The 26,437-nt window shown below is 44.1% G+C and overlaps 2 protein-coding genes across 6 annotated transcripts in view; one reads left to right on the top strand and one right to left on the bottom strand.

Annotated features, from left to right (window-relative positions):
- The first annotated feature begins 5,881 nt into the window (after positions 1 to 5,881).
- The window catches only part of LOC124007545 (patatin-like phospholipase domain-containing protein 7), a 61,871-nt gene continuing 41,315 nt past the window's right edge, over positions 5,882 to 26,437 (top strand). For 3 of the 5 annotated variants that reach the window (XM_046318194.1, XM_046318197.1, XM_046318198.1), the window contains exons 1-15: positions 5,882 to 5,985; positions 12,951 to 13,030; positions 13,161 to 13,244; positions 15,153 to 15,240; positions 15,492 to 15,571; positions 20,127 to 20,215; positions 20,292 to 20,432; positions 20,587 to 20,746; positions 21,145 to 21,225; positions 22,767 to 22,895; positions 23,427 to 23,507; positions 24,082 to 24,292; positions 24,381 to 24,469; positions 24,595 to 24,750; positions 25,133 to 25,210. In XM_046318194.1, the coding sequence (XP_046174150.1) occupies positions 12,953 to 13,030; positions 13,161 to 13,244; positions 15,153 to 15,240; positions 15,492 to 15,571; positions 20,127 to 20,215; positions 20,292 to 20,432; positions 20,587 to 20,746; positions 21,145 to 21,225; positions 22,767 to 22,895; positions 23,427 to 23,507; positions 24,082 to 24,292; positions 24,381 to 24,469; positions 24,595 to 24,750; positions 25,133 to 25,210 (1,545 nt within the window). In that variant the 5' untranslated portion in view covers positions 5,882 to 5,985; positions 12,951 to 12,952. The remainder of the gene's footprint in view (positions 5,986 to 12,950; positions 13,031 to 13,160; positions 13,245 to 15,152; positions 15,241 to 15,491; positions 15,572 to 20,126; positions 20,216 to 20,291; positions 20,433 to 20,586; positions 20,747 to 21,144; positions 21,226 to 22,766; positions 22,896 to 23,426; positions 23,508 to 24,081; positions 24,293 to 24,380; positions 24,470 to 24,594; positions 24,751 to 25,132; positions 25,211 to 26,437) is intronic. The other 2 variants (XM_046318195.1, XM_046318196.1) reach the window with 2 other exon arrangements.
- Positions 8,720 to 10,020, bottom strand: LOC124006609 (extensin-like). The gene is made up of 4 exons (XM_046316662.1): positions 9,928 to 10,020; positions 9,547 to 9,674; positions 8,992 to 9,499; positions 8,720 to 8,944 (listed from the first exon to the last, which is right to left on the bottom strand). Exons 1-4 carry the CDS (start codon positions 10,018 to 10,020, stop codon positions 8,720 to 8,722), a joined length of 954 nt encoding a protein of 317 aa, XP_046172618.1.

Genomic DNA, 26,437 nt, shown 5'->3' with positions numbered 1-26,437 from the left:
AGGTGGTTGTTGTCCTTGATGATCTTTATGGCCTTCCTGTGACATCGGGTGGTGTACGTGTCCTGGAGGGAAGGTAGTTTGCCCCCGGTGATGCGTTGTGCAGACCTCACTACCCTCTGGAGAGCCTTACGGTTGTGGGCAGAGCAGTTGCCATACCAGGCGGTGATACAGCCCGACAGGATGCTCTCGATTGTGCATCTGTAGAAGTTTGTGAGTGCTTTTGGTGACAAGATAAATTTCTTCAGCCTCCTGAGGTTGAAGAGGCGCTGCTGCGCCTTCTTCACGATGCTGTCTGTGTGGGTGGACCAATTCAGTTTGTCTGTGATGTGTACGCCGAGGAACTTAAAACTTACTACCCTCTCCACTACTGTCCCATCAATGTGGATAGGGGGGTGTTCCCTCTGCTGTTTCCTGAAGTCCACAATCATCTCCTTAGTTTCGTTGACGTTGAGTGTGAGGTTATTTTCCTGACACCACACTCCGAGGGCCCTCACCTCCTCCCTGTAGGCCGTCTCGTCATTGTTGGTAATCAAGCCTACCACTGTTGTGTCGTCCGCAAACTTGATGATTGAGTTGGAGGCGTGCGTGGCCACGCAGTCGTGGGTGAACAGGGAGGACAGGAGAGGGCTCAGAACGCACCCTTGTGGGGCCCCAGTGTTGAGGATCAGCGGGGTGGAAATGTTGTTGCCTACCCTCACCACCTGGGGGCGGCCCGTCAGGAAGTCCAGTACCCAGTTGCACAGGGCGGGGTCGAGACCCAGGGTCTCGAGCTTGATGACGAGCTTGGAGGGCACTATGGTGTTAAATGCCGAGCTGTAGTCGATGAACAGCATTCTCACATAGGTATTCCTCTTGTCCAGATGGGTTAGGGCAGTGTGCAGTGTGGTTGAGATTGCATTGTCTGTGGACCTATTTGGGCGGTAAGCAAATTGGAGTGGGTCTAGGGTGTCAGGTAGGGTGGAGGTGGTATGGTCCTTGACTAGTCTCTCAAAGCACTTCATGATGATGGACGTGAGTGCTACGGGGCGGTAGTCGTTTAGCTCAGTTACCTTAGCTTTCTTGGGAACAGGAACAATGGTGGCCCTCTTGAAGCATGTGGGAACAATAGACTGGGATAGGGATTGATTGAATATGTCCATAAACACACCAGCCAGCTGGTCTGCGCATGCTCTGAGGGCGCAGCTGGGGATTCCGTCTGGGCCTGCATCCTTGCGAGGGTTGACACGTTTAAATGTTTTCCTCACGTCAGCTGCAGTGAAGGAGAGTCCGCATGTTTTAGTTGCGGGCCGTGTCAGTGGCACTGTATTGTCCTCAAAGCGGGCAAAAAAGTTTTTTTGTCTGCTTGGGAGCAAGACATCCTGGTCCGTGACTGGGCTGGTTTTCTTTTTGTAATCCGTGATTGACTGTAGACCCTGCCACATACCTCTTGTGTCTGAGCCGTTGAATTGTGACTCTACTTTGTCTCTATACTGACGCTTAGCTTGTTTGATTGCCTTGCGGAGGGAATAGCTGCACTGTTTGTATTCGTTCATGTTTCCGGTCACCTTGCCCTGATTAAAAGCAGTGGTTCGGGCTTTCAGTTTCACGCGAATGCTGCCATCAATCCACGGTTTCTGGTTTGGGAATGTTTTAATCGTTGCTATGGGAACGACATCTTCAACGCACGTTCTAATGAACTCGCTCACCGAATCAGAGGCTCCTCTGTCCTCCACTCGTTACCTGTATTAATGGCACCTGTTTGAACTTGTTATCAGTATAAAAGACACCTGTCCACAACCTCAAACAGTTACACTCTCCCACTCTTCTTCTGGATCATCCAAATGCTCTCTAGCAAACTTCAGATGGGCCTGGACATGTACTGGCACTGCATTATTTGAGTCCCTGGCGGCATAGTGTGTTACTGATGGTAGGCTTTGTTACTTTGGTCCCAGCTCTCTGCAGGTCATTCACTAGGTCCCCCGTGTGGTTCTGAGATTTCTGCTCACCGTTCTTGTGATAGTTTTGATCCCACGAGGTGAGATCTTGCATGGAGCCCCAGATCGAGGGAGATTATCAGTGGTCTTGTATTTCTTCCATTTCCTAATAATTGCTCCCACAGTTGATTTCTTCAAACCAAGCTGCTTACCTATTGCAGATTCAGTCTTCCCAGCCTGGAGCAGGTCTACAATTTTGTTTCTGGTGTCCTTTGACAGCTCTTTGGTCTTGGCCATAGTGGAGTTTGGAGTGTAACTGTTTGAGGTTGTGGACAGGTGTCTTTTATACTGATAACAAGTTCAAACAGGTGCCATTAATACAGGTAATGAGTGGAGGACAGAGGAGCCAGAAATCTTGCTTGTTTGTAGGTGACCAAATACTTATTTTCCACCATAATTTGCAGATAAATTCATTAAAAATCCTACAATGTGATTTTCTGGATTTTCTTTTTCTCATTTAGTTGAAGTGTACCTATGATGAAAATTACAGGCCTCTCTCATCTTTTTAAGTGGTAGAACTTGCACAATTGGTGGCTGACTAAATACTTTTTTGCCCCACTGTATATCCATGGGTTGTTTTCTTCCCCTCATGCTTTAGACTGTGGAATACCGCAGGGCAGCTGCCTTGGGCCACTTCTTTACTTAATATACATTCCAACAACCTTCCTTATGCCTCATCTGAAACTCAAGCTACTATGTTTGCAGATGATACTACAATTTATACAACAAGACAATCCCTTCAACAGGTACAGAAATCTCTACAAGTAGATCTAGAAAATATCAGGGAGTGGGTTTGCTAGAACAAACTTGTTGTGAACACAGAGAAAACCAAGGTTAAGCTGGTCTGTTCCATCAGGAAAAGACCAACAAAGCATGGGATACAATTATGTATGAGGAAAGGAAAGGGAAAGGGGGATACCAAGTCAGTTGTACAACTAAAATGTGTCTTCCGAATTTATCCCAACCCCTCTGAATCAGAGAAGGGCGGGGGGATGCCTTAATCGGGGAATACAAATTGAGGAAGTGGCAGAAACCAAACTACTACGGGTGCAGCTACACAGCTGCTTATCATGGTTGTCTCAAATAACTCATCTATGTAAAGAAAAATATTAAAACTGCATGCATGATCAGAAGGATAGCTCAATGTTTACCGGAAAAGATTCTTAAGCAAATAACCCAAGCATTAATTGAGAGTCAGGTGAACTACTGTTCTGTTTTCTGTGGACATACATCAGCAAGTCAAATTAGGAGGCTGCAGATCGCACAGAACAAAGCAGCAAGGATTGTTTTAAAGTGGTTCTTCTGTTGTAGTCATGCTCACTGCTCAGTGAATAATGGCACCGGAGGGGATGGCTTCCGTTTTACCGGGCTCCTAACCAACTGTGCTATTTTTGTATATTTTTTTAGCATTTTTTGTAACTCATTTTGTACATAATGTTGCTACTACCATTGCTACTACCGTCTCTTATGAACGAAAAGAGCTTCTGGACATCAGAACAGCGATTACTCACCTGGAACTGGACGAAGATTTTTTCTTTAATGAGTCCGACACGAAGGATACACTGCTTCCCGGAGACCAGGCCCAAATCCCCATCATTCGCGGGAAGAAAAGACCGAAAAAACTGGGGGTGGAGGTCTGGGTGCTGTAAGGGAATTCTGCCCTATGTGCACATAAGTGACCACAGGAAACTTCTTTAATCAGAGGTTAATTTGTTTAATAAGGATTGCAAACCGGATTGCAACCCGGAGTTTACACTTACAGTCATTTGCAAGTAACACAGCACAAAAGATGGGGTTTTCCCTTTTCATCCCCTACTGAGGATCACCCAGCCCAGGGTTATGTACCTTAAATGTAATACCATATAAGCTCATAATTAATAGTTGCTAATACAAAGATGTCTCTGCTAGGCGGAGTTCAGCTTATTGTTAATGGCAGTTAGTTTCCCAATCCTTCGTCCTTCTATTGCTATCATGTGCTAGCAGAAGTAAGACTGGAACATAGTATCAACAGGAACTGAAAGTATAGCTTCAACACACAGACATCTGACTTTTTGTACAGTTGACATCTTCGTGCACTTACAAAGTCTCTACCACTTATTCTTAATCTCAAGCTAAAAGCAAAACATTAATCATTGTACTTTTGTAATTACAGGTGTTCCTGTATTGTACCGATATTATAAAATTCCTTTCAGTGCTTTGTGAGAATTTGTCGGCAAGTCAGCAAACCACCACCCCCCTCTGTATTATTGGCCAATGCGCAATCATAGGAAAACTGGATGATCTACGATTGAGACTATCCTACCAACGGGACATTCAAAACTATAATATCTTATGTTTCACCGAGATGTGACCAAACGACGACTGGATAATATAGAGCTGGCTGGCTTGTCCGTGTTTCGGCAGGACAGAGCAGCTACATCTGGTAAGACGAGGGGTGGGGGTGTGAGTCTATTTGTCAATAGCTGGCTGGCCGGGTGAGAACGCACAGCTATCTGGGAGGAAGTGGCTGTTTGCTCTATCTGAGGAGATGATAAGGTTCATTTGCGGGGTGGGGGAGGCTGTCTTCCATCCTGCTGATGCGCGATGTGTAATATTAAAGAAGTCTCGAGGTATTGCTCGCCTGAGGTAAAATACCTCATGATAAGGTGAAGACCACACTATCTACCAAGAGAGTTCACATCTATATTATTCGTAGCCGTCTATTTACCACCACAGACCGATGCTGGCACTAATACGGCACTCAACGAGCTGTATAAGGCCATAAGCAAACAACAAAATGCTCATCCAGAAGCAGCGCTCCTAGTGGCCGGGGAATTTAATACAGGCAAACTTAAATCTGTTTTAATCTCATTTCTACCAGCATGTCACATGTGCAACCAGATTTAAAAAAAACTCTAGACCACCTTTACTCCACACACAGAGATGCATACACAGCTCTCCATCGCCCTCCATTTGGCAAATCTGACCATAATTCTATCCTCCTGATTCCTGCTTACAAGCAAAAACCAAAGCAGGAAGTACCAGTGACTCACTCAATACAGAAGTGGTCAGACGATGCGGATGCAACCCTACAGGACTGTTTTGCTAGCACAGACTGGAATATGTTCAAGGATTCATCCAATGGCATTGAGGAGTATACCACCTCAGTCACCAGCCTCATCAATAAGTGCATCGATGACGTCATCCCCACAGCGACCATTCATACATTTCCCAACCAGAAGCCATGGATTACAGGCAACATCCGCACCAAGGTAAAGGCTAGAGCTTTCGCTTTCAAAGATGGGTCAAGGCCAACAAGTATTATATATGTTTCAGTAAGATTGGATTTTTAGCATTTATAGCAATAGTTATCAACTGACCTGCAGGGATGGAATGTAAGTTGCAGACAATTGGGGTCGTGGTGGCAGCTGCAGAGAGGTATTTGGGTGTGCGAGACATCAGACGAGTTACAGGGTGTGTTAAGTGGTTAAGTGGTGGTGTCCCATCCTTTCAGGTTGTTGGCCTGAGGTAGGACAGAATACATTTAAATAGTGGAGTAGGGTGTTGTTATTTTTATAGGATGTTATTTTAAAAAAAAAGTGAGTGTTTGGTGGTAGGGTATTTTCAAGCAAAGTATAAGGGAGCTGTACTCCAGTCTAGTAGGTGGCGGTAATGCAACATTTATTGGATGTCAACCGACGTTAAACCTCGTCGAAGAAGAATACGGCTTATTTTGGGTGGAGTAAAACATCTCGCTTCGCCTCTTCCTCTCTGACCGTGCTCGTGTAAACAGGAAGTACATAGCGAACTGAGAATACAAGCACGACTCTGATAGGATGAGTCCATATAACGATAGCCAATTGGAATGAATTACACTGTGTGTAGTTCTGACGACAACAGCAGGGATTGACTAGTGATGTAAATGGGTGGGGTTGGGCAGCCAGGAGGAATATATTTTTTTTTCTCAACGGTATCATATGGCAAGCTATGTTGGACGAGAAAGAGAGAAATAGCAAGTCAAGAAAGTTCTAAAGTAAGTTTCCAGCTCCTACATTTCATGAGCTTTATCTTAATGTGATTAGACTTTGTGTGGCTTCGACGTTTCCAACGTTAACCAGCGTTTCTGCTTACTAGAAACGTTAGCCAGGTAACGTAAGCTAGTACATGAACAGTCTATGCATGTCTTCTTGTACACAACCAGCGTGCACGTAATAATCGTAATGTTTATTGTAGCTAAGTCAAACGCAAGTCAGCTAATTAGCCAGCGTCTCGCTTGAAGTTGCATGGATATTGATTGCCTGGGACGTCAAACGTTCAGCCTGCTGTTACTAGAGGCTCTAGCCCTTGATCCTGGCTCTCAGTTCCATGATATCTCCCTCTCTTTCAGTCCATCAAATTTCCATAACTTCCCTCCCCAGGCTCCGGGGCCTGAGAGGGTGGTAAATTGTACGTGACCGGTTGGAAAAAGTAATACCGAATTGTTGGGTAAAAGTAAAGATACCTTAATAGAAAATGACTCGAGTAAAAGTCATCCAGTAAAATACTACTTCAGTAAAATTCAAAAAGTATTTTGTTTTCAATATACTTAAGTATCAAGTGTATAAAACAAATCCCTGATATTAAGCAAACCACACGCAGCCATTCTTGTTTTCTTTAGGAATGTACTAAAGTAAAAGTTGTCAAAGATTTAAAAAAAAAAGTTACGTACAGATACCCCTCAAAAAATTCTTGCCAGTACATCGTGTAAATCCTTTCCCCCAAAATCCTTCAGTCCCAGGAACCGCTCTGCCACATCCACAATAACATCCATCCTTCTGGACCTCTTCTCCACCTTAGCTGTGCCAATGACCACCATTGCCATAAAAATAAAACACAAATTCCACCTTCACATGCAACATCTCTGGGTCCTGCTGGTGAGAACCCGCCCGTGGAGAATGCCTACCGACCACCGTGGACTCTTCAGGACCACTCAATCCCTAAACCTGTCTCACTGCTGCTGTATATGAGATGATCTGATTAATCCTGACAATAGCCACCTCATCTTCCTTCACCCTCGTCGGGCACATCTTCCTTCACCCTCGTCGGGCACATCTTCCTTCAACCTCGTCGGGCACATCTTCCTTCAACCTCGTCGGGCACATCTTCCTTCACCCTCGTCGGGCACATCTTCCTTCACCCTCACCTGCGCCCTGTTCCGAAGAGACACGGGCAAACCTCTCGAATTGGGTGAGATGGATCAACAACAAGCCTGCCTTGTGATTATCACACACTGATCCTTACATAAAACAAGCCTGCCTTGTGATTATCATAGCCTTTACTTTACCCAGCACTCTCTCCACCAGTTTGGATATCTCAAATGAATTCTTCAAGATTGGTAAGCCAATCAACTGCTCATCATCAACAAACTGTACTCCTACAAGATACGAAGGGACATTCTCAACACTGTACGCTACTTTGCTGTTTTCCATCTTCTGTTGTCATATTTTCCTTAATTCTACCGCCTTTAGATTCAAGATCCTCAGCAGCTTCTGCTTCCATCTTCATTTTTCTCCTCCCGAAAACAAAAGGTTAAATTGATACACACCTTTTTAGGGTTCGTGTTCCCACAAGGCCATATCGTCATGTTACAGCACATGTTTACGGAAAACAGACAGAAGACCTGTTTGAATGAGCTATTTGCGTCTAACACCTGTGAGTAAACGGAAGACGGACAGACACCATAAACGTATTGTCTCTGAATAATACTGTCTGCTGCAACGGTGTTAAAACAGCTGTGAAATCATTGTGATTGATATGAAAGTAGAGAGATTTATGTTTTTAGAACCGTACCGCAATTGAGAATCCATTCACATTTTAGATGGAGTATTTGGCAGTTTAGACTTCCAGAGCCAATTCACCTTTAACACAACATGTCCTTGGACTATAAGGACAATAATGGACAAAATCAGTCTAATTTACTTCTAGTCTAGAATAACTGGTTAAATTGTGCTTGGGAGCATTTTTAATCTCTCAATTTTTAAAGTTGGAAAAAATAAATGTCATTCCTGTGAAAAAGTGTGTGCTACATTTTACTATCATATATATTTTGACATATTTGATGATGTTGGCTATAGTACGTTAATTCCCCTATGGTCAGACAAAACGTGAATAGAAACCGTAAATGTCTTTGTAACAGGAAATATGGCTATTTCCGTGACACAATTTTAAAAAGTAATTTTTGACTGATCACATGCTTAAACTTAAAAATTACATATCACAACTTCCATTTGAAATCTTTTGGCGATCAGAGCAACGTTGTGGGAATCTTATTTGAGTCAGAAAAGTATGTTCATATGACAAAGATAATGTACAAAACCTTGCAGAGAGCATTTCCAACTGAAATCACTTAGAAAAAAATAGAAACTATCTGAACCATGACTTAATCCAGTATAAACTAATGTTTAGAATTTATTATGAGACAAAAATTCACAGATTCTACAGCACAAGGGCAGAGTCATGTCTTAAATGGAAAAACTAATGATGACTCAATCATCCATGCTTTCTTGGAATGTCCAAAAGTTATGGACGGGAGCTAGAAAGTTGACTGTCAGAAGTATTACAATGTAAAGATACTTTGAATCTGTTTGTCTGCATATTTCAAGACCTACTATATGGGGGGTATGGCGAGATACCCAATGGGTTCGATGATTCCCTTCTCATTATTAACACAATGGAAAAATCCAATTTAATATTGAAATAGCGACTGAGGAAAAACAAATTGGAACAATTTAAGGCCAAGTGGCAAACAACAATGCAATCACAAAGTATGGAGGTGTGAGCATGAGGGTCTGGGTAAAGGATGGGGGTGTGAGCATGAGGGTCTGGGTAAAGGATGGGGGTGTGGGCATGCGGGTCTGGGTAAAGGATGGGGGTGTGGGCATGCGGGTCTGGGTAAAGGATGGGGGTGTGAGCATGCATGGGTCTGGGTAAAGGATGGGGGTGTGCATGAGGGTCTGGGTAAAGGATGATGAGGGTCTGGGTAAAGGATGGGGGTGTGAGCATGAGGGTCTGGGTAAAGGATGGGGGTGTGAGCATGAGGGTCTGGGTAAAGGATGGGGGTGTGGGCATGCGGGTCTGGGTAAAGGATGGGGGTGTGAGCATGAGGGTCTGGGTAAAGGATGGGGGTGTGAGCATGAGGGTCTGGGTAAAGGATGGGGGTGCATGGGTCTGGGTAAAGGATGAGCATGAGGGTCTGGGTAAAGGATGGGGGTGTGGGCATGCGGGTCTGGGTAAAGGATGGGGGTGTGAGCATGAGGGTCTGGGTAAAGGATGGGGGTGTGAGCATGAGGGTCTGGGTAAAGGATGGGGGTGTGGGCATGAGGGTCTGGGTAAAGGATGGGGGTGTGAGCATGAGGGTCTGGGTAAAGGATGGGGTGTGGGCATGAGGGTCTGGGCAAAGGATGGGGGTGTGAGCACGCGGGTCTGGGCAAAGGATGGGGGGTCTGGGTCTAAAGGATGGGGGTGTGAGCATGAGGGTCTGGGCAAAGGATGGGGGTGAGCATGAGGGTCTGGGTAAAGGATGGGGGTGTGAGCATGAGGGTCTGGGCAAAAGGACGCGGGTCTGGGGGATGTGAGCATGCGGGTCTGGACAAAGGATGGGGGTGTGAGCATGAGGGTCTGGGCAAAGGATGGGGGTGTGAGCATGCGGGTCTGGGCAAAGGATGGGGGTGTGAGCATGCGGGTCTGGGCAAATGAGATGTACAGCACCTACACAACGTCTTCATACCCCTCGGCTTATTCCACATTTGGTTGTTACAGCCTGAATTCAAAATGGATTCAATATATATTTTGTTCTCAACCATCTATACACAATACCCCATAAATGATAAGGTGAAAATATGTTTTTAGATTCTTTTTTTGCTAATTTATTAAAAATAAAACAAATGAATTTACATAACTATTTACACCCCTGAGTCAGTACTTTCTACCCATCTACCAATAGGTGCTCTTCTTTTCCATGCACTGGAAAAGCTCCATGGTCTTTGTGGTTGAATCTGTGTTTGAAATTCAGTGCTCGACTGCCAGACATTACAGATGTGTGTGGGGTACAGAGATAGATGAGGTAGTCATACAGAATGAATCCATGCAACTTACTCTGTGACTTATTACGCACATTTTTTAATCCTCTATTTATTTTTGGATTGCCATAACAAAGAGGTTGAATCCTTATTGACTCAAGACATTTCAGCTTAGAATTTTTCATTAATTTGTAATAAGAAAAATATTCCACTTTGTCATTATGGGCTATTGTATGTAGCCCAGTGACAAAGAAATCTGTATTGAATCCATTTTAAATTGCTGTAACACAACAAAATGTGGAAAAAGTCTAGGGGTTTGTGTGAATACTTTCTGATGACACCGTAGTCGTTTGTGTGAGTCTGCAAGTTGTTGTTTGTACAGGACCAGTCAAAGACACCTACTCATTCCAGGGTTTTTCTTTCTTTTTTTCTATATCGTAATAATAGTGAAGACATCAAAGCTATGAAATAACACCATGTTGTTACCAAAAAAAGTGTTAAACAAATCAAAATATTTTTACATTTGACATTCTTCAAAGTAGCCACCCTTTGCCTTGATGACAGCTCTGCACACTCTTGGCAATGTCTCAACCGTCTTTCCTTAATGCATTTGAGCCAATCTGTTGTGTTGTGATGACAAGGTAGGGGTGGTATACAGAAGATATCCCTATTTGGTTAAATACCAAGTCTGTGTTATGGCAAGAACTGCTCAAATAAGCAAAGAGAAACGATAGTCCGTCATTAATTTAAGACATGAAGGTCCGTCAATCCGGAACATTTCAAGAACTTTGAAAGTTTCTTCAAGTGCAGTTGCAAAAACCAAGAACTGGCTCTCATGAGAGCTGCCACAGGAAAGGAAGACCCAGAGTTACCTCTGCTGCAGAGGATAAGTTCATTAGCGTTAACTGCACCTCAGATTGCAGCCCAAATAAATGCTTCAGACTTCAAGTAACAGACACATCGCAACGTCAATTGTTCAGAGGAGACTGCGTGAATCAGGCCTTCATGTTCGAATTGCTGCAAAGAGACCACTACTAAAGGACACCAATAATAAGAAGAAACTTGTTTGGGCCAAGAAACACGAGCAATGGACATTAGACCCTTGGAAATCTGTCCTTTGGGCTGATGAGTCCAAATGAGAGATTTTTGGTTGTAACCGCCGTGTCTTTGTGAGACAGAGAGTAGGTGAACGAATGATTTCCGCATGTGTGGTTCCCACCGTGAAGCATGGAGGAGGAGGTGTGATGGTGTGGGGGTGCTTTGCTGGTGACACGGTCAGTGATTTATTTAGAATTCAAGGCACACTTAACCAGCATGGCTACCACAGCATTCTGCAGCGACACACCATCCCATCTGGTTTGGGCTTAGTGGGACTATCATTTGTCTTTCAACAGGACAATGACCCAGCACACATCCAGCCTGTGTAAGGGCTATTTGTTCAAGGAGAGTGATGGAGTGCTGCATCAGGTGACCTGGTCTCCACAATCACCCAACCATGACTCAATTGAGATTGTTTGGGATGAGTTGGACCGCAGAGTGAAGGAAAAACAGCCAACGAGTGCTCAGCATATGTGGGAACTACTTCCAAACTTTTGGGGGGGAAAAGCATTCCAGGTAACACTTTTTTTTTTGGTTACTACAGTCGTGGCCAAAAGTTTTGAGAATGACACAAATATTAATTTTCACAAAGTCTGCTGCTTCAGTGTCTTGAGATATTTTTGTCAGATGTTACTATGGAATACTGAAGTTTAATTACAGGCATTTCATAAGTGTCAAAGGCTTTTATTGACAATTACATGAAGTTGATGCAAAGAGGCAATATTTGCAGTGTTGACCCTTCTTTTTCAAGACCTCTGCAATCCGCCCTGTCATTCTGTCAATTAACTTCTGGGCCACATCCTGACTGATGGCAGCCCATTCTTGCATAATCAATGCTTGGAGTTTGTCAGAATTTTAGAGTTTTTGTTTGTCCACCCGCCTCTTGAGGATTGACCACAAGTTCTCGATGGGATTAAGATCTGGGGAGTTTTCCTGGCCATGGACCCAAAATATCGATGTTTTGTTCCCCGAGTCACTTAGTTATCACTTTTGCCTTATGGCAAGGTGCTCCATCATGCTGGAAATGATCAGAGTGATCTCCAGCCTTGTCCTCATCAACACTCACACCTGTGTTAACGAGAGAATCACTGACATGATGTCAGCTGGTCCTTTCGTGGCAGGGCTGAAATGCAGCAGAAATGTTTTTTGGGGGGGATTCAGTTCATTTGCATGGCAAAGAGGGACTTTGCAATTAATTGCAATTCATCTGATCACTCTTCATAACATTCTGGAGTATATGCAAATTGCCATCATACAAACTGAGGCAGCTGACTTTATATTTGCGTCATTCTCAAAACTTTTGGCCACGACTGTACATGTTGTCTTCAATATTATTCTACAATGTAGAACATAGTAAAAATAAAGATAAACCCTGGAATGAGTAGGTGTGTCCATTTAAATATTATAAAAAATAAAATAAAAATTCTGATACAAGACAGAATTCATTGTTCCTTCAATAATGGCAAGTCGTCCAGGTCCTGAGGCAGCAAAGCATCTCCAAAGCATCACACTACCACCGTTGGTATGAAGTGCAATGTTTGTTCCCTTTATCTAATATTAGGTTTTGGTTGAAGATCTGATTCGGTGTCCAAAATATGTAAAAGTATAGGCTCAGAAAGGGGCAAATACTTGTTTACGGCACTGTATCACATTGTACACCAGATAATCTGTAGCTGGAATCTGCTACTTTAGCAACTTTCTCCATCCCTGCTTTTCTCACCCTGTGTGTGTGTGTGTGTGTGTGTGTGTGTGTGTGTGTGTGTGTGTGTGTGTGTGTGTGTGTGTGTGTGTGTGTGTGTGTGTGTGTGTGTGTGTGTGTGTGTGTGTGTGTGTGTGTGTGTAGGAATGGGCGGTGAAGGGGATACTGATGACCAGTGCAGTTGGAGTCACAATCTCAACGATGACATGTCAGGACTGCAAACGGTATCTGAACTCCAGCAAATGCTGATGTGTGTGTGTGTGGGGGGGGTTACTGGATCTATAAATCTTTGCATTTGTCTGCACTCTACATCAATAATTTTCTTTATGACTTTGTTTGCCTGTTTCGCCACAGTACTTAGCAGGAAAGGTGCCCAGCAGGGAGGATATCAGGGCACGTGTCCAGCAGTTTGTGGAGGAGAGGATGCAGACTACCATGGTACAGAGATCCACTAAGCTTTATGAACGTGAATGTGTACTTAGCTAGGGTGTATTTATTGTCGCACACCGTAGCAAAACGTTTTCACCGCAGCAAACCTTTTCGCAACAGCATACCATTTTTTTTGTTAGACAAATTCAGTTTGGTCCCTCCCTGTTTCGCTCCGTTAGCTTCTGTTTACCTCCGATCGGTTCTGATGCTTCCTAGTGAGTACACCCGGGTGTATTCACTAGGACGCTAACGGGACGTACCCGATCTTGTCCAATAGAAACTTGTTTACATTGCAAAAAAAATGTTTTCATTTGTGAAACGTTTTGGTACTGTTTGCTAGTGAATACACCCCAGATAAACTTCTATTTCCATGCGGGCAAAACATTTTAATAAAGCAGAAAACCTAACATGATAACCATAGTAAAGTCTCTGCACGATAACCATAGTAAAGTCTCTGCACGATAACCATAGTAAAGTCTCTGCACGATAACCATAGTAAAGTCTCTGCACGATAACCATAGTAAAGTCTCTGCACGATAACCATAGTAAAGTCTCTGCACGATAACCATAGTAAAGTCTCTGCATGATAACCATAGTAAAGTCTCTGCACGATAACCATAGTAAAGTCTCTGCACGATAACCATAGTAAAGTCTCTGGCCTTCTGAAAGTAAATCCTACATCAACAATGTCTAGTAAAGCCTCCTCAGGCACCAAGAATAAACAAAAAGAGGAAGGAGGTCTTTGATGTAGCCCCTCCCCCTTTGGTCTCTACATGACTTCTTGATCGGACTTCAGTGACCATGTTTGTTGTTGTTGGAATGTTCTGTGGTTCCCAGTGCCTGTGTCTGACTCCTAACTAGCCATAGAATAGTGCCTGTGTCTGACTCCTAACTAGCCATAGAATAGTGCCTGTGTCTGACTCCTAACTAGCCATAGAATAGTGCCTGTGTCTGACTCCTAACTAGCCATAGAATAGTGCCTGTGTCTGACTCCTAACATAGAATAGCCATAGAATAGTGCCTGTGTCTGACTCCTAACTAGCCATAGAATAGTGCCTGTAGAATAGTGCCTGTGTCTGACTCCTAACTAGCCATAGAATAGTGCCTGTGTCTGACTCCTAACTAGCCATAGAATAGTGCCTGTGTCTGACTCCTAACTAGCCATAGAATAGTGCCTGTGTCTGACTCCTAACTAGCCATAGAATAGTGCCTGTGTCTGACTCCTAACTAGCCATAGAATAGTGCCTGTGTCTGACTCCTAACTAGCCATAGAATAGTGCCTGTGTCTGACTCCTAACTAGCCATAGAATAGTGCCTGTGTCTGACTCCTAACTAGCCATAGAATAGTGCCTGTGTCTGACTCTTAACTAGCCATAGAATAGTGCCTGTGTCTGACACCAAACTAGCCATAGAATAGTGCCTGTGTCTGACACCAAACTAGCCATAGAATAGTGCCTGTGTCTGACACCAAACTAGCCATAGAATAGTGCCTGTGTCTGACACCAAACTAACCATAGAATAGTGCCTGTGTCTGACTCCTAACTAGCCATAGAATAGTGCCTGTGTCTGACACCAAACTAGCCATAGAATAGTGCCTGTGTCTGACACCAAACTAGCCATAGAATAGAACACTGTAATTGGTTCCCAGTGCCTGTGTCTGACACCAAACTAGCCATAGAATAGAACACTGTAATTGGTTCCCAGTGCCTGTGTCTGACACCAAACTAGCTATAGAATAGTGCCTGTGTCTGACACCAAACTAGCCATAGAATAGAACACTGTAATTGGTTCCCAGTGCCTGTGTCTGACACCAAACTAGCCATAGAATAGTGCCTGTGTCTGACACCAAACTAGCCATAGAATAGAACACTGTAAATGAATGGATCTTTATGGTAATAACTTTGTTTTGTTGTCCAGTTGACTGGCGTGCTGATCGGGGCTGTGGTGGCAGTTTCTCTAATTGGCATCGTGGTGCTCTTCCTCTATAGAAGATACAAGCTGGCCAGTGAGTCATCCATCCTCTTCCTCCCCACTTCATGGGACAAACATGAGGGGCAAGGAACCAGTTGATATTAAACTTTGACATTAATGTAACTGAAGTGTGTAACCACATCGGCTTAATAACGGGACTTATGAATTGGACCTGGACAGAGAAGTCCTATGTTTTACGGGACAGCATTCATTGTATGCTCAGTAGCCACTGTTGCACAAGTGCTGTTATCTTTGTTGATAGCATGTTGTTGTGTCTATTCGAAGGTGGACAGCAGGCTGTTCCCCGCTATCGCTTCAGGAAGAGAGACAAGGTGCTCTTCTACGGCCGGAAGATTATGAGGAAGGTTAGTCATTATTGGCTTGTGTTCCAAATGGCACCCTTTTGACCAGTGACCATAGGGATCTCTGAGCGTTAAGGCTAAGAAGTTTGGTTAGGACCCGGGTTTGAATTCCGGCCAGGGGTATCACCCGAATTCGCGACAATACTACTTAAAAAAAAAAAATGGAAGTGATTCTTCCCCAAGTCACTCAGCTCTCTGCCATGCATTACGTATCAGGGCCCATATTCATAAATGTGTAAATGTGATTAAATGTGAACATTGAATAATCATTGAATACACTTTTTAAATAAGGCTGTAACGTAACAGAATGTGGAAGAAGTTGAGGGGTCTGAATACTTTCTGAATGCTCTGTATAGGGGTCTGAATGTATATATTGAGGGGTCTGAATGTATATATTGAGGGGTCTGAATGTATATATTGAGGGGTCTGAATGTATATATTGAGGGGTCTGAATGTATATATTGAGGGGTCTGAATGTATATATTGAGGGGTCTGAATGTACATATTGAGGGGTCTGAATGTATATATTGAGGGGTCTGAATGTATATATTGAGGGGTCTGAATGTATCTATTGAGGGGTCTGAATGTATATATTGAGGGGTCTGAATGTATATATTGAGGGGTCTGAATGTATATATTGAGGGGTCTGAATGTATATATTGAGGGGTCTGAATGTATATATTGAGGGGTCTGAATGTATATATTGAGGGGTCTGAATGTATATATTGAGGGGTCTGAATGTATATATTGAGGGGTCTGAATGTATATATTGAGGGGTCTGAATGTACATATTGAGGGGTCTGAATGTATATATTGAGGGGTCTGAATGTATATATTGAGGGGTCTGAATGTATATATTGAGGGGTCTGAATGTATATATTGAGGGGTCTGAATGTACATATTGAGGGGTCTGAATGTACATATTGAGGGGTCTGAATGTACATATTGAGGGGTCTGAATGTACATATTGAGGGGTCTGAATGTACATATTGAGGGGTCTGAATGTACATATTGAGGGGTCTGAATGTGAATGTATATATTGAGGGGTCTGAATGTATATATTGAGGGGTCTGAATGTATATATTGAGGGGTCTGAATGTATATATTGAGGGGTCTGAATGTATATATTGAGGGGTCTGAATGTATATATTGAGGGGTCTGAATGTACATATTGAGGGGTCTGAATGTACATATTGAGGGGTCTGAATGTACATATTGAGGGGTCTGAATGTACATATTGAGGGGTCTGAATGTACATATTGAGGGGTCTGAATGTATATATTGAGGGGTCTGAATGTACATATTGAGGGGTCTGAATGTACATATTGAGGGGTCTGAATGTATATATTGAGGGGTCTGAATGTACATATTGAGGGGTCTGAATGTATATATTGAGGGGTCTGAATGTATATATTGAGGGGTCTGAATGTATATATTGAGGGGTCTGAATGTATTGAGGGGTCTGAATGTATTGAGGGGTCTGAATGTATTGAGGGGTCTGAATGTATTGAGGGGTCTGAATGTATTGAGGGGTCTGAATGAATATATTGAGGGGTCTGAATGTATATATTGAGGGGTCTGAATATATTTATTGAGGGGTCTGAATGTATATATTGAGGGGTCTGAATGTATATATTGAGGGGTCTGAATGTACATATTGAGGGGTCTGAATGTACATATTGAGGGGTCTGAATGTACATATTGAGGGGTCTGAATATATATATTGAGGGGTCTGAATATATTGAGGGGTCTGAATATATTGAGGGGTCTGAATGTATATATTGAGGGGTCTGAATGTATATATTGAGGGGTCTGAATGTATATATTGAGGGGTCTGAATGTTGAGGGGTCTGAATATATATATTGAGGGGTCTGAATATATATATTGAGGGGTCTGAATGTATATATTGAGGGGTCTGAATGTATATATTGAGGGGTCTGAATGTATATATTGAGGGGTCTGAATGTATATATTGAGGGGTCTGAATGTATATATTGAGGGGTCTGAATATATTTATTGAGGGGTCTGAATGTATATATTGAGGGGTCTGAATGTATATATTGAGGGGTCTGAATGTATATATTGAGGGGTCTGAATGTATATATTGAGGGGTCTGAATGTATATATTGAGGGGTCTGAATGTATATATTGAGGGGTCTGAATGTATATATTGAGGGGAATCTATTGAGGGGTCTGAATGTATATATTGAGGGGTCTGAATGTATATATTGAGGGGTCTGAATGTATATATTGAGGGGTCTGAATGTATATATTGAGGGGTCTGAATATATATATTGAGGGGTCTGAATGTATATATTGAGGGGTCTGAATGTATATATTGAGGGGTCTGAATGTATATATTGGGTCTGAATGTATATATTGAGGGGTCTGAATGTATATATTGAGGGGTCTGAATGTACATATTGAGGGGTCTGAATGTACATATTGAGGGGTCTGAATGTACATATTGAGGGGTCTGAATGTACATATTGAGGGGTCTGAATGTATATATTGAGGGGTCTGAATGTATATATTGAGGGGTCTGAATGTATATATTGAGGGGTCTGAATGTATATATTGAGGGGTCTGAATGTATATATTGAGGGGTCTGAATGTACATATTGAGGGGTCTGAATGTATATATTGAGGGGTCTGAATGTATATATTGAGGGGTCTGAATGTATATATTGAGGGGTCTGAATGTATATATTGAGGGGTCTGAATGTATATATTGAGGGGTCTGAATATATTGACACCCTCGCACTTTTATTAAATTATTATTTATTCTTAAATCAGGTAGAGAATTTTAAAAAATTGTAAAAAACTTTTGGTTACAGCTATTGCAGAACCAATTAAATTTTTGTCAACTTAAGTTTACAATTTTAATTAGGAAAATAAAGACAAAGGTCATGTGCAAAATGATTGGCACCCCGTAGCTAATACTTTGTTGTAAAGCCTTAGGCCAAGAGAACTGTCAACAAGTACTTATTGTTGCTGTCAATGAGCTTGCTGCAGTAGCTTCTCTACTGGCAAATTGGCCCAATCTTCTGCAGAAAACTGCTCTGTTTTCGGCCCACCACCAGCTGCTGTTTTCATGTTTCATAACTGCTGTTATGGATGTGATTCAGGTCTGGCCTCTTTGCTGGCCACTCCAGAACATTGCAGGGTGCTTTTGATGTGTGTTTGGGGTCCTTGTCCTGCTGGAAGACCCACAACCTTCATCAGAGGCACCGGTTTGAATCCCGAGTCGACAAGGTGAAAAATCAGTCAATGCGCCTTCTGAGCAAGGCACTTTTAAATTTATTTGATTTAACCAGGAAAAGCTCATTGAGACCCAGAGTCTCTTTTTCAAGGGAGACCTGGCCAAGGCTACAACAATCAATACATTACACCATTAAAACATACAACAATCAATACATTACATCATTAAAACATACAACAATCAATACATTACATCATTAAAACATACAACAACGTGATCCAGCCTAAATAAAAGCATTTGCACTCCTCTGTAACAGTTTCCCATCAACATTTTGAATGAATTCCGTGGCACTAACATATATAGATGGATTGTAGACTATTCCATGCATCTGGTGCACAAGATGACAAGGCAGTCTTGCCTAATACTGTCAATGTCCTGGGGATTTTAAGTAGCAACCACCTAGCAGACCAGGTATGGTAACATAGCAACCACCTAGCAGACCAGGTATGGTAACATAGCAACTACCTAGCAGACCAGGTATGGTAACATAGCAACTACCTAGCAGACCAGGTATGGTAACATAGCAACTACCTAGCAGACCAGGTATGGTAACATAGCAACCACCTAGCAGACCAGGTATGGTAACATAGCAACCACCAAGCAGACCAGGTATGGTAACATAGCAACCACCAAGCAGACCAGGTATGGTAACATAGCAACCACCAAGCAGACCAGGTATGGTAACATAGCAACCACCTAGCAGACCAGGTATGGTAACATAGCAACCACCTAGCAGACCAGGTATGGTAACATAGCAACCACCTAGCAGACCAGGTATGGTAACATAGCAACCACCTAGCAGACCAGGTATGGTAACATAGCAACCACCTAGCAGACCAGGTATGGTAACATAGCAACCACCTAGCAGACCGGGTCCCTGCTGGTGGTGAAGGAGACCAGACTACAGAGGTAAAGAGGGAGTTTACCCAAAAGGGATTTGTAGATGAACACTGTGCATATAAATTGCGGTTCCAACATACCGTTTGGTGCAAGGTACAATGGTGGGTGAGTGACTTGGCATTTGTTTATCATGCATCCCTGCTCTTTATTAGTCCAGTCTCTTAACCATAATTGCTTCATGACAAATGAGCACCACAAAGTGCAAGGGGTGACAATATATTTGGCTGCAACTGTCTTCTAATGATAAGAAATGTCAGTTACATGTTTCCCCACTAGAGGGCAGAGCGACATAACATTTTGTGCTTTTGGGAACTCATTCCTTCCTTCCTTCCTTCCTTCCTTCCTTCCTTCCTTCCTTCCTTCCTTCGTTGTCTCTCTCTCTCTGTCACTCACAGGTCCAGACCCTTTCCTCAACTCCTTCTTCTACCTCGGTGTCCAAGCTGCGCCCTCGGAAGAGACCCAAAGTCCTGAGTATAGCTCGCAGGTACCATCTCTACTCAAAACTACCGATTTAAGGAAGGGTGCACTAGTCTCTGCTATTTAATGTGTTTGTGTTCTAGGATCCTGCGTATCCGTAAGGAGCCCCCTACTCTGCAGCCCAAGGAACCGCCTCCCTCCCTGCTGGAGGCGGACCTGACTGAGTTTGATGTTCAGAACTCCAACCTGCCCTCAGAGGTCCTCTACATGCTCAAAAACGTCAGGTAATCACAACCACACACGCGCGCACACACGCGCGCGCACACACACACACACACACACACACGCGCGCGCACACACACGCGCGCACAAACACCCGAACACCAGTAGCATTGTGTGTGTTCTGTGTCACTCTTTGCTATCTCCCTCTGCTCTCAGGGTGCTGGGCCACTTTGAAAAGCCTCTGTTCCTGGAGCTGTGTCGTCACATGGTCTTTGTGGAGCTGCAGGAAGGGGAGGGGCTGTTCCGGCCGGGCGACGACGACGACAGCATCTACGTTGTCCAGGATGGACGTCTGGAACTCTGCATCCACGAGAATGTAAGACTGGGCTTGAATACCTGCTGGGAATACACAATGAAACCTACTGTAGACGAGCTCAGCGCCAGCTAAGTCAATATCAGACTTATTTTTATAAGTTATTCTTGGCACCTAGGGGAACTTATCTTTCTGGAGAAAAATTTGACCAACTGGGGACATTTTGTTAGTCCCCACAAGGTCTAAGGCTATTTCTAGAGGGTTTAGAATTAAGTTTGGGGTTAGATTTGGGGTTAGGGTTAGGAGCTGGGGTTAAAGTTAGACTTTTGGGTTAGGGTTAGGTGCAGTGAAAATAGGATTTTGAATGAGACTGATTTGTGTGTCCCCACATGGTTAGTTATCTGTGTGTGTGTGTGTGTGTGTGTGTGTGTGTGTGTGTGTGTGTGTGTGTGTGTGTACAGGATGGCACAGAGCCGGTTGTGAAGGACGTGCTCCCGGGGGACAGTGTCCACAGCCTGCTCAGTATTCTGGACATCATCACCGTGAGTTTACTGTGGTCTTATAGGGCACCCTATTCCCTTTATAGTCCACTACTTTTGACCGTAGGGCTGTGGTCAGAAGTGGTGCACCATACAAGGAATTAGCTGTCATTTGGGACGCGTCCTATGTCTTTCCTCCATCTAACACGTGTCACACCCCGCCTCTGTCCTCCTCACCTCTGGTTTATCCTCCATCCATCTCTCTGCCTTTTGTCTCTTAACTACTGTACCTCTGGCTTATCCTCCATCCATCTCTCTGCCTTTTGTCTCTTAACTACTGTACCTCTGGCTTATCCTCCATCCATCTCTCTGCCTTTTGTCTCTTAACTACTGTACCTCTGGCTTATCCTCCATCCATCTCTCTGCCTTTTGTCTCTTAACTACTGTACCTCTGGCTTATCCTCCATCCATCTCTCTGCCTTTTGTCTCTTAACTACTGTACCTCTGGCTTATCCTCCATCCATCTCTCTGCCTTTTGTCTCTTAACTACTGTACCTCTGTCTTATCCTCCATCCATCTCTCTGCCTTTTGTCTCTTAACTACTGTACCTCTGGCTTATCCTCCATCCATCTCTCTGCCTTTTGTCTCTTAACTACTGTACCTCTGGCTTATCCTCCATCCATCTCTCTGCCTTTTGTCTCTTAACTACTGTACCTCTGGCTTATCCTCCATCCATCTCTCTGCCTTTTGTCTCTTAACTACTGTACCTCTGGCTTATCCTCCATCCATCTCTCTGCCTTTTGTCTCTTAACTACTGTACCTCTGGCTTATCCTCCATCCATCTCTCTGCCTTTTGTCTCTCAACTACTGTACCTCTGGCTTATCCTCCATCCATCTCTCTGCCTTTTGTCTCTTAACTACTGTACCTCTGGCTTATCCTCCATCCATCTCTCTGCCTTTTGTCTCTCAACTACTGTACCTCTGGCTTATCCTCCATCCATCTCTCTGCCTTTTGTCTCTCAACTACTGTACCTCTGGCTTATCCTCCATCCATCTCTCTGCCTTTTGTCTCTTAACTACTGTACCTCTGGCTTATCCTCCATCCATCTCTCTGCCTTTTGTCTCTTAACTACTGTACCTCTGGCTTATCCTCCATCCATCTCTCTGCCTTTTGTCTCTTAACTACTGTACCTCTGGCTTATCCTCCATCCATCTCTCTGCCTTTTGTCTCTTAACTACTGTACCTCTGGCTTATCCTCCATCCATCTCTCTGCCTTTTGTCTCTTAACTACTGCACCTCTGGCTTATCCTCCATCCATCTCTCTGCCTTTTGTCTCTTAACTACTGTACCTCTGGCTTATCCTCCATCCATCTCTCTGCCTTTTGTCTCTTAACTACTGTACCTCTGGCTTATCCTCCATCCATCTCTCTGCCTTTTGTCTCTTAACTACTGTACCTCTATTCATCTGTTCATGTTTCCCACTGTCTTTTCAGGCATCACTCCTCCTCCTCTCTGTTTTTCTGCTTTCACCTCCTCCCCTGTCTCTTTTTGTCCTCTCTCTCTCCCCCTCCCTGTGTGATTGGTTGGTTCCTGTGTTCCTCAGGGTTACCCCGCCCCCTATAAGACTGTGTCGGCGCGGGCTGCGTCTCGCTCCACTATTCTGCGTCTGCCCGCCTCAGCCTTCCAGTCTGTGTTTGAGAAGTACCCCGAGACTCTGGTGCGCGTCATTCAGGTACGGCCCCAACCTCAACCCCACTCCCGAACACACTTCAAACAAACAACTCTTTGGATGAGACCCCCCCCTCCCCCTAATGGCAAGGCCTGCATCCCAAACTCCACCTTATTCCCTATTGGCCTGTTTGGGACACACCCAAGGGTGAATACTCTGCCTGAGTTATAATATAATATATAATATAATAATATAATATAATAATAATATAATATATGCCATTTAGCAGACGCTTTTATCCAAAGCGACTTAGTCATGTGTGCATACATTCTACGTATGGGTGGTCCCGGGAAGCGAACACACTACCCTGGCATTACAAGCGCCATGCTCTACCAACTGAGCTACAGAAGGACCGTTGAAACCCTGATTGTTCTGGAGAGGTCTTTCATTTTGTCTGTATCACATTGAGCTACAGAAGGACCGTTGAAACCCTGATTGTTCTGGAGAGGTCTTTTATTTTGTCTGTATCACATTGTTGTGTCGCGGTGTTTGTTCCACCTTGTTTGTGTTTGTTTGTGTTTGTTTGTGTTCCAGATCATCATGGTGCGCCTCCAGAGAGTGACTTTCCTGGCATTACATAATTACCTGGGCCTGACCACAGAGCTCTTCAACCCGGTAAAACACACATTAAGCCCAGCATTGTAACGCTTATCCTCCCTGCAGAATCATACAGCTCATTGAAAATTAATAACATGGATCCCAAGCCTCTATAAATAACATTAACACTGATGGAAGAGCAACGGCTAGAGGGTTTAAAAGTTATGTCACTCAGACCCTCCCTGACCCAAGCCTCTATAAATAACATAAAGGGCAGTAATACTGATGGAAGAGCAAGAGGGTTTAAAAGTTATGTCACTCAGACCCTCCCTGACCCAAGCCTCTATAAATAACATAAAGGGCAGTAATACTGATGGAAGAGCAACGGCTAGAGGGTTTAAAAGTTATGTCACTCAGACCCTCCCTGACCCAATCTTCTCCAACAGCCACATTATTCTACAGTGCAGTTCTGTCACACAGATTGGATGTTCTCTCGTATTCATTCTATTGTTCACCCACCTCATATTGCATTCTCTTTATAGCCAATCAAACATGCATCCAAGGCCACATTTGTTGTGTTATTTGTGAAATGCATGATTAGGTTGATATGGGGTGAATGGTTAATGCAATATGTTGCCTCTTTGATTGACAGGAGCGTCAGGCGGTCCCCTTGGTGACGGTTGCTGGGGTGATAGAGGGGAGTCCGGGCAGGATCCCACGCAGACCCCACTTTCAGGAGGACCCAGTCTTCGCCCCCACACCTGTCCTCGCAGAAACCTCCTCGGACACAGACGCCGGGAAAGAGAGCCCGTCCAATGCCTTTAGGAAGACGCGCTCTATCTCTATGCCCACTGACGGCACAGGTAGGCTTGTCCCCTGCCCAGTGCTGCAACTACACTCACTGGGGACTTCACGCGTACACTGTGCCCATCAATACCTCTCTCTGCTCAGCAGGGGTGACGGGGATTGACCTGAACATGGCGTACGAGCGAGCCAGAGTCACCATAGACGAGCGCCCCTCCAGCCCTGTCATTTACAAGGTGAGCCCCCTTTTCTCCCTCTGCCTATGGGCCCTGGTCAAAAGTAGTGCACTAAATATGGAATAGGGTGCCATATGGGACGCAGGTCACTGACAGACCTCTGCCTCCCCCTCATCTTCCTCCAGTCCATCCTGAAGAAGAGTGTGACCATGCAGCACACGCCCTCTGCCGTGTTCCACTACACGGACAGCGGGGGGCGCTCCGACACCGTCCACCCCAGCAAGGTCAGCTCCATCTTTCAGGCTGCCAAGAAAGACCTGCTGGGCATCATCCAGCTGCAGGTGAGACGTTTCGGGACAGGGAGTACCATATAGATCTATAGTATATTGTTAAATACACGGAAATATAATTACTCGACATTCCAATGTCCTTCCAGTGTGACGGGTGGATCGGCATGTATTCTATCTCTCACTGTAATGCTCTCCATAGACGTAGAATAACTAGAACAGTCGTTACCTTTCAAGTCATTCTTCTGTCCATGTGTGGATCTGCGGCCATATGCCGTTCTACATCTATGGAGAGCACTACTGTGAGGCGGGACCAGGTGTGTTCCCGGGAACGTTGCTTCCTCTTGCGGCCTCACGTTCTCTCTCGTCAATGTCTGAATCCCTAGCAGTCTCTCGCCTTAATCCTGCTGTACCATAATCTCTCCCTCTCTGTCAGGACCCTGGTCTGTTGGAGGGCAGGGTGACTCTGCACCAGGTCAAAGCGGGCTCTGTGGTGGCCAGACAGGGAGACCAGGTCAGAGCACCATACTGTCTGCTTTCCTTCATCAACCCGGGTTCTCCTCTTTGGTCTATCCACACCTGGGTTCAAATAGTACTTGGAAGCATTCCTTTGTCTGTGCTTGATTTAACTTCCATAGCTTAATGGACCAATGGAATCATCCGAACACTGGGGAAATTACAGCATTTCCTCCCCACTGTCGCACTGATGCAATTCCACAAAATGCGCAACATGTATAGCAGAAGATTGCAAAAAAATGAAATGGGACATTATACAAACAGGTTGTCACATGAAAGCCTTTAGGCTAATGTATTTAGCACACAAATTCTCCATTTATTCAAAGCACACGCATAATTGACGCTGGATTGGACAATCGACTGCACACGAAAACCGAATGCCGTTTAGAGTTCTCGTCAGAACAGAAAATTCTGTCCCCTTCTGACCCACAAATGAAAGCCCCAGACGTGGTCCAGCATCACAGAAATGAAAGCCCCAGACGTGGTCCAGCATCACAGAAATGCGGGCAGCAGCGACGTGAGGAGAAGAGGAAACAGCCATTGTGCCTAGAAACAGAGACAGAAACTCTTTAGTTAAGGATCAACTGAATGAGGAAAATATTGGAATTAAGTAGGCTAATGCATTTGGGGCGGCAGCGTAGCCTAGTGGTTAGAGCGTTGGACTAGTAACCGGAAGGTTGCGAGTTCAAACCCCCGAGCTGACAAGGTACAAATCTGTCGTTCTGCCCCTGAACAGGCAGTTAACCCAGTGTTCCCAGGCCGTCATTGAAAATAAGAATATGTTCTTAACTGACTTGCCTAGTTAAATAAAGGTAAAATTTAAAAAATGTAATTCTGGCTTCTACTGAAACTCCCAAAGTCATATCCAACCGTCATACTAATTTAAAGCAATAGTCGTGAGATAAACGTGTGTGTGTGTGTGGTCACCTAGGTTATCATTTCAGCACTGTTTTGATTGTGATCGTGCTGTTTTGAGACAAGCTCAGGGGACCCGTCTAGATAAACCAATCAATATCAAATCTGTGTTTGACACTGAATCTCCATTTGGATATTTGGTAACAATTAGGCTGGGAAAATGTTTTGCTAAGTTAAGGTGAGTGCTAATGATCATCTTTACTCTTGTTTGCTCATATGCAGTTGAAGTCAGAAGTTTGCATACACTTAGGTTGGAGTCATTAAAACTCGTTTTTCAACCACTCCACAAATTTCTTGTTAACAAACTATA

The sequence above is a fragment of the Oncorhynchus gorbuscha genome, linkage group LG20 (genome assembly GCF_021184085.1).
Source record: "Oncorhynchus gorbuscha isolate QuinsamMale2020 ecotype Even-year linkage group LG20, OgorEven_v1.0, whole genome shotgun sequence".
NCBI classification, from domain to species: domain Eukaryota; kingdom Metazoa; phylum Chordata; class Actinopteri; order Salmoniformes; family Salmonidae; genus Oncorhynchus; species Oncorhynchus gorbuscha.
Note: the sequence above shows the minus strand (reverse complement) of the source record. Positions and strands in the feature narration are given on the sequence as shown.

What these genes read in the sequence shown, in the direction of transcription:
- LOC124006609 (XM_046316662.1), bottom strand. Translation starts at nt 10,020, where the DNA reads ATGTCTGGCAGTCGAGCACTGAATTTCAAACACAGATTCAACCACAAA. An exon ending in GAAAAGAAGAGCACCTATTG is followed by an intron (nt 9,675 to 9,927) that starts GTAGATGGGTAG and finishes TCATTTGCCCAG; the next exon opens with ACCCGCATGCTCACACCCCC. An exon ending in CTCACATCCCCCAGACCCGC is followed by an intron (nt 9,500 to 9,546) that starts GTCCTTTTGCCC and finishes TCCTTTACCCAG; the next exon opens with ACCCTCATGCTCACCCCCAT.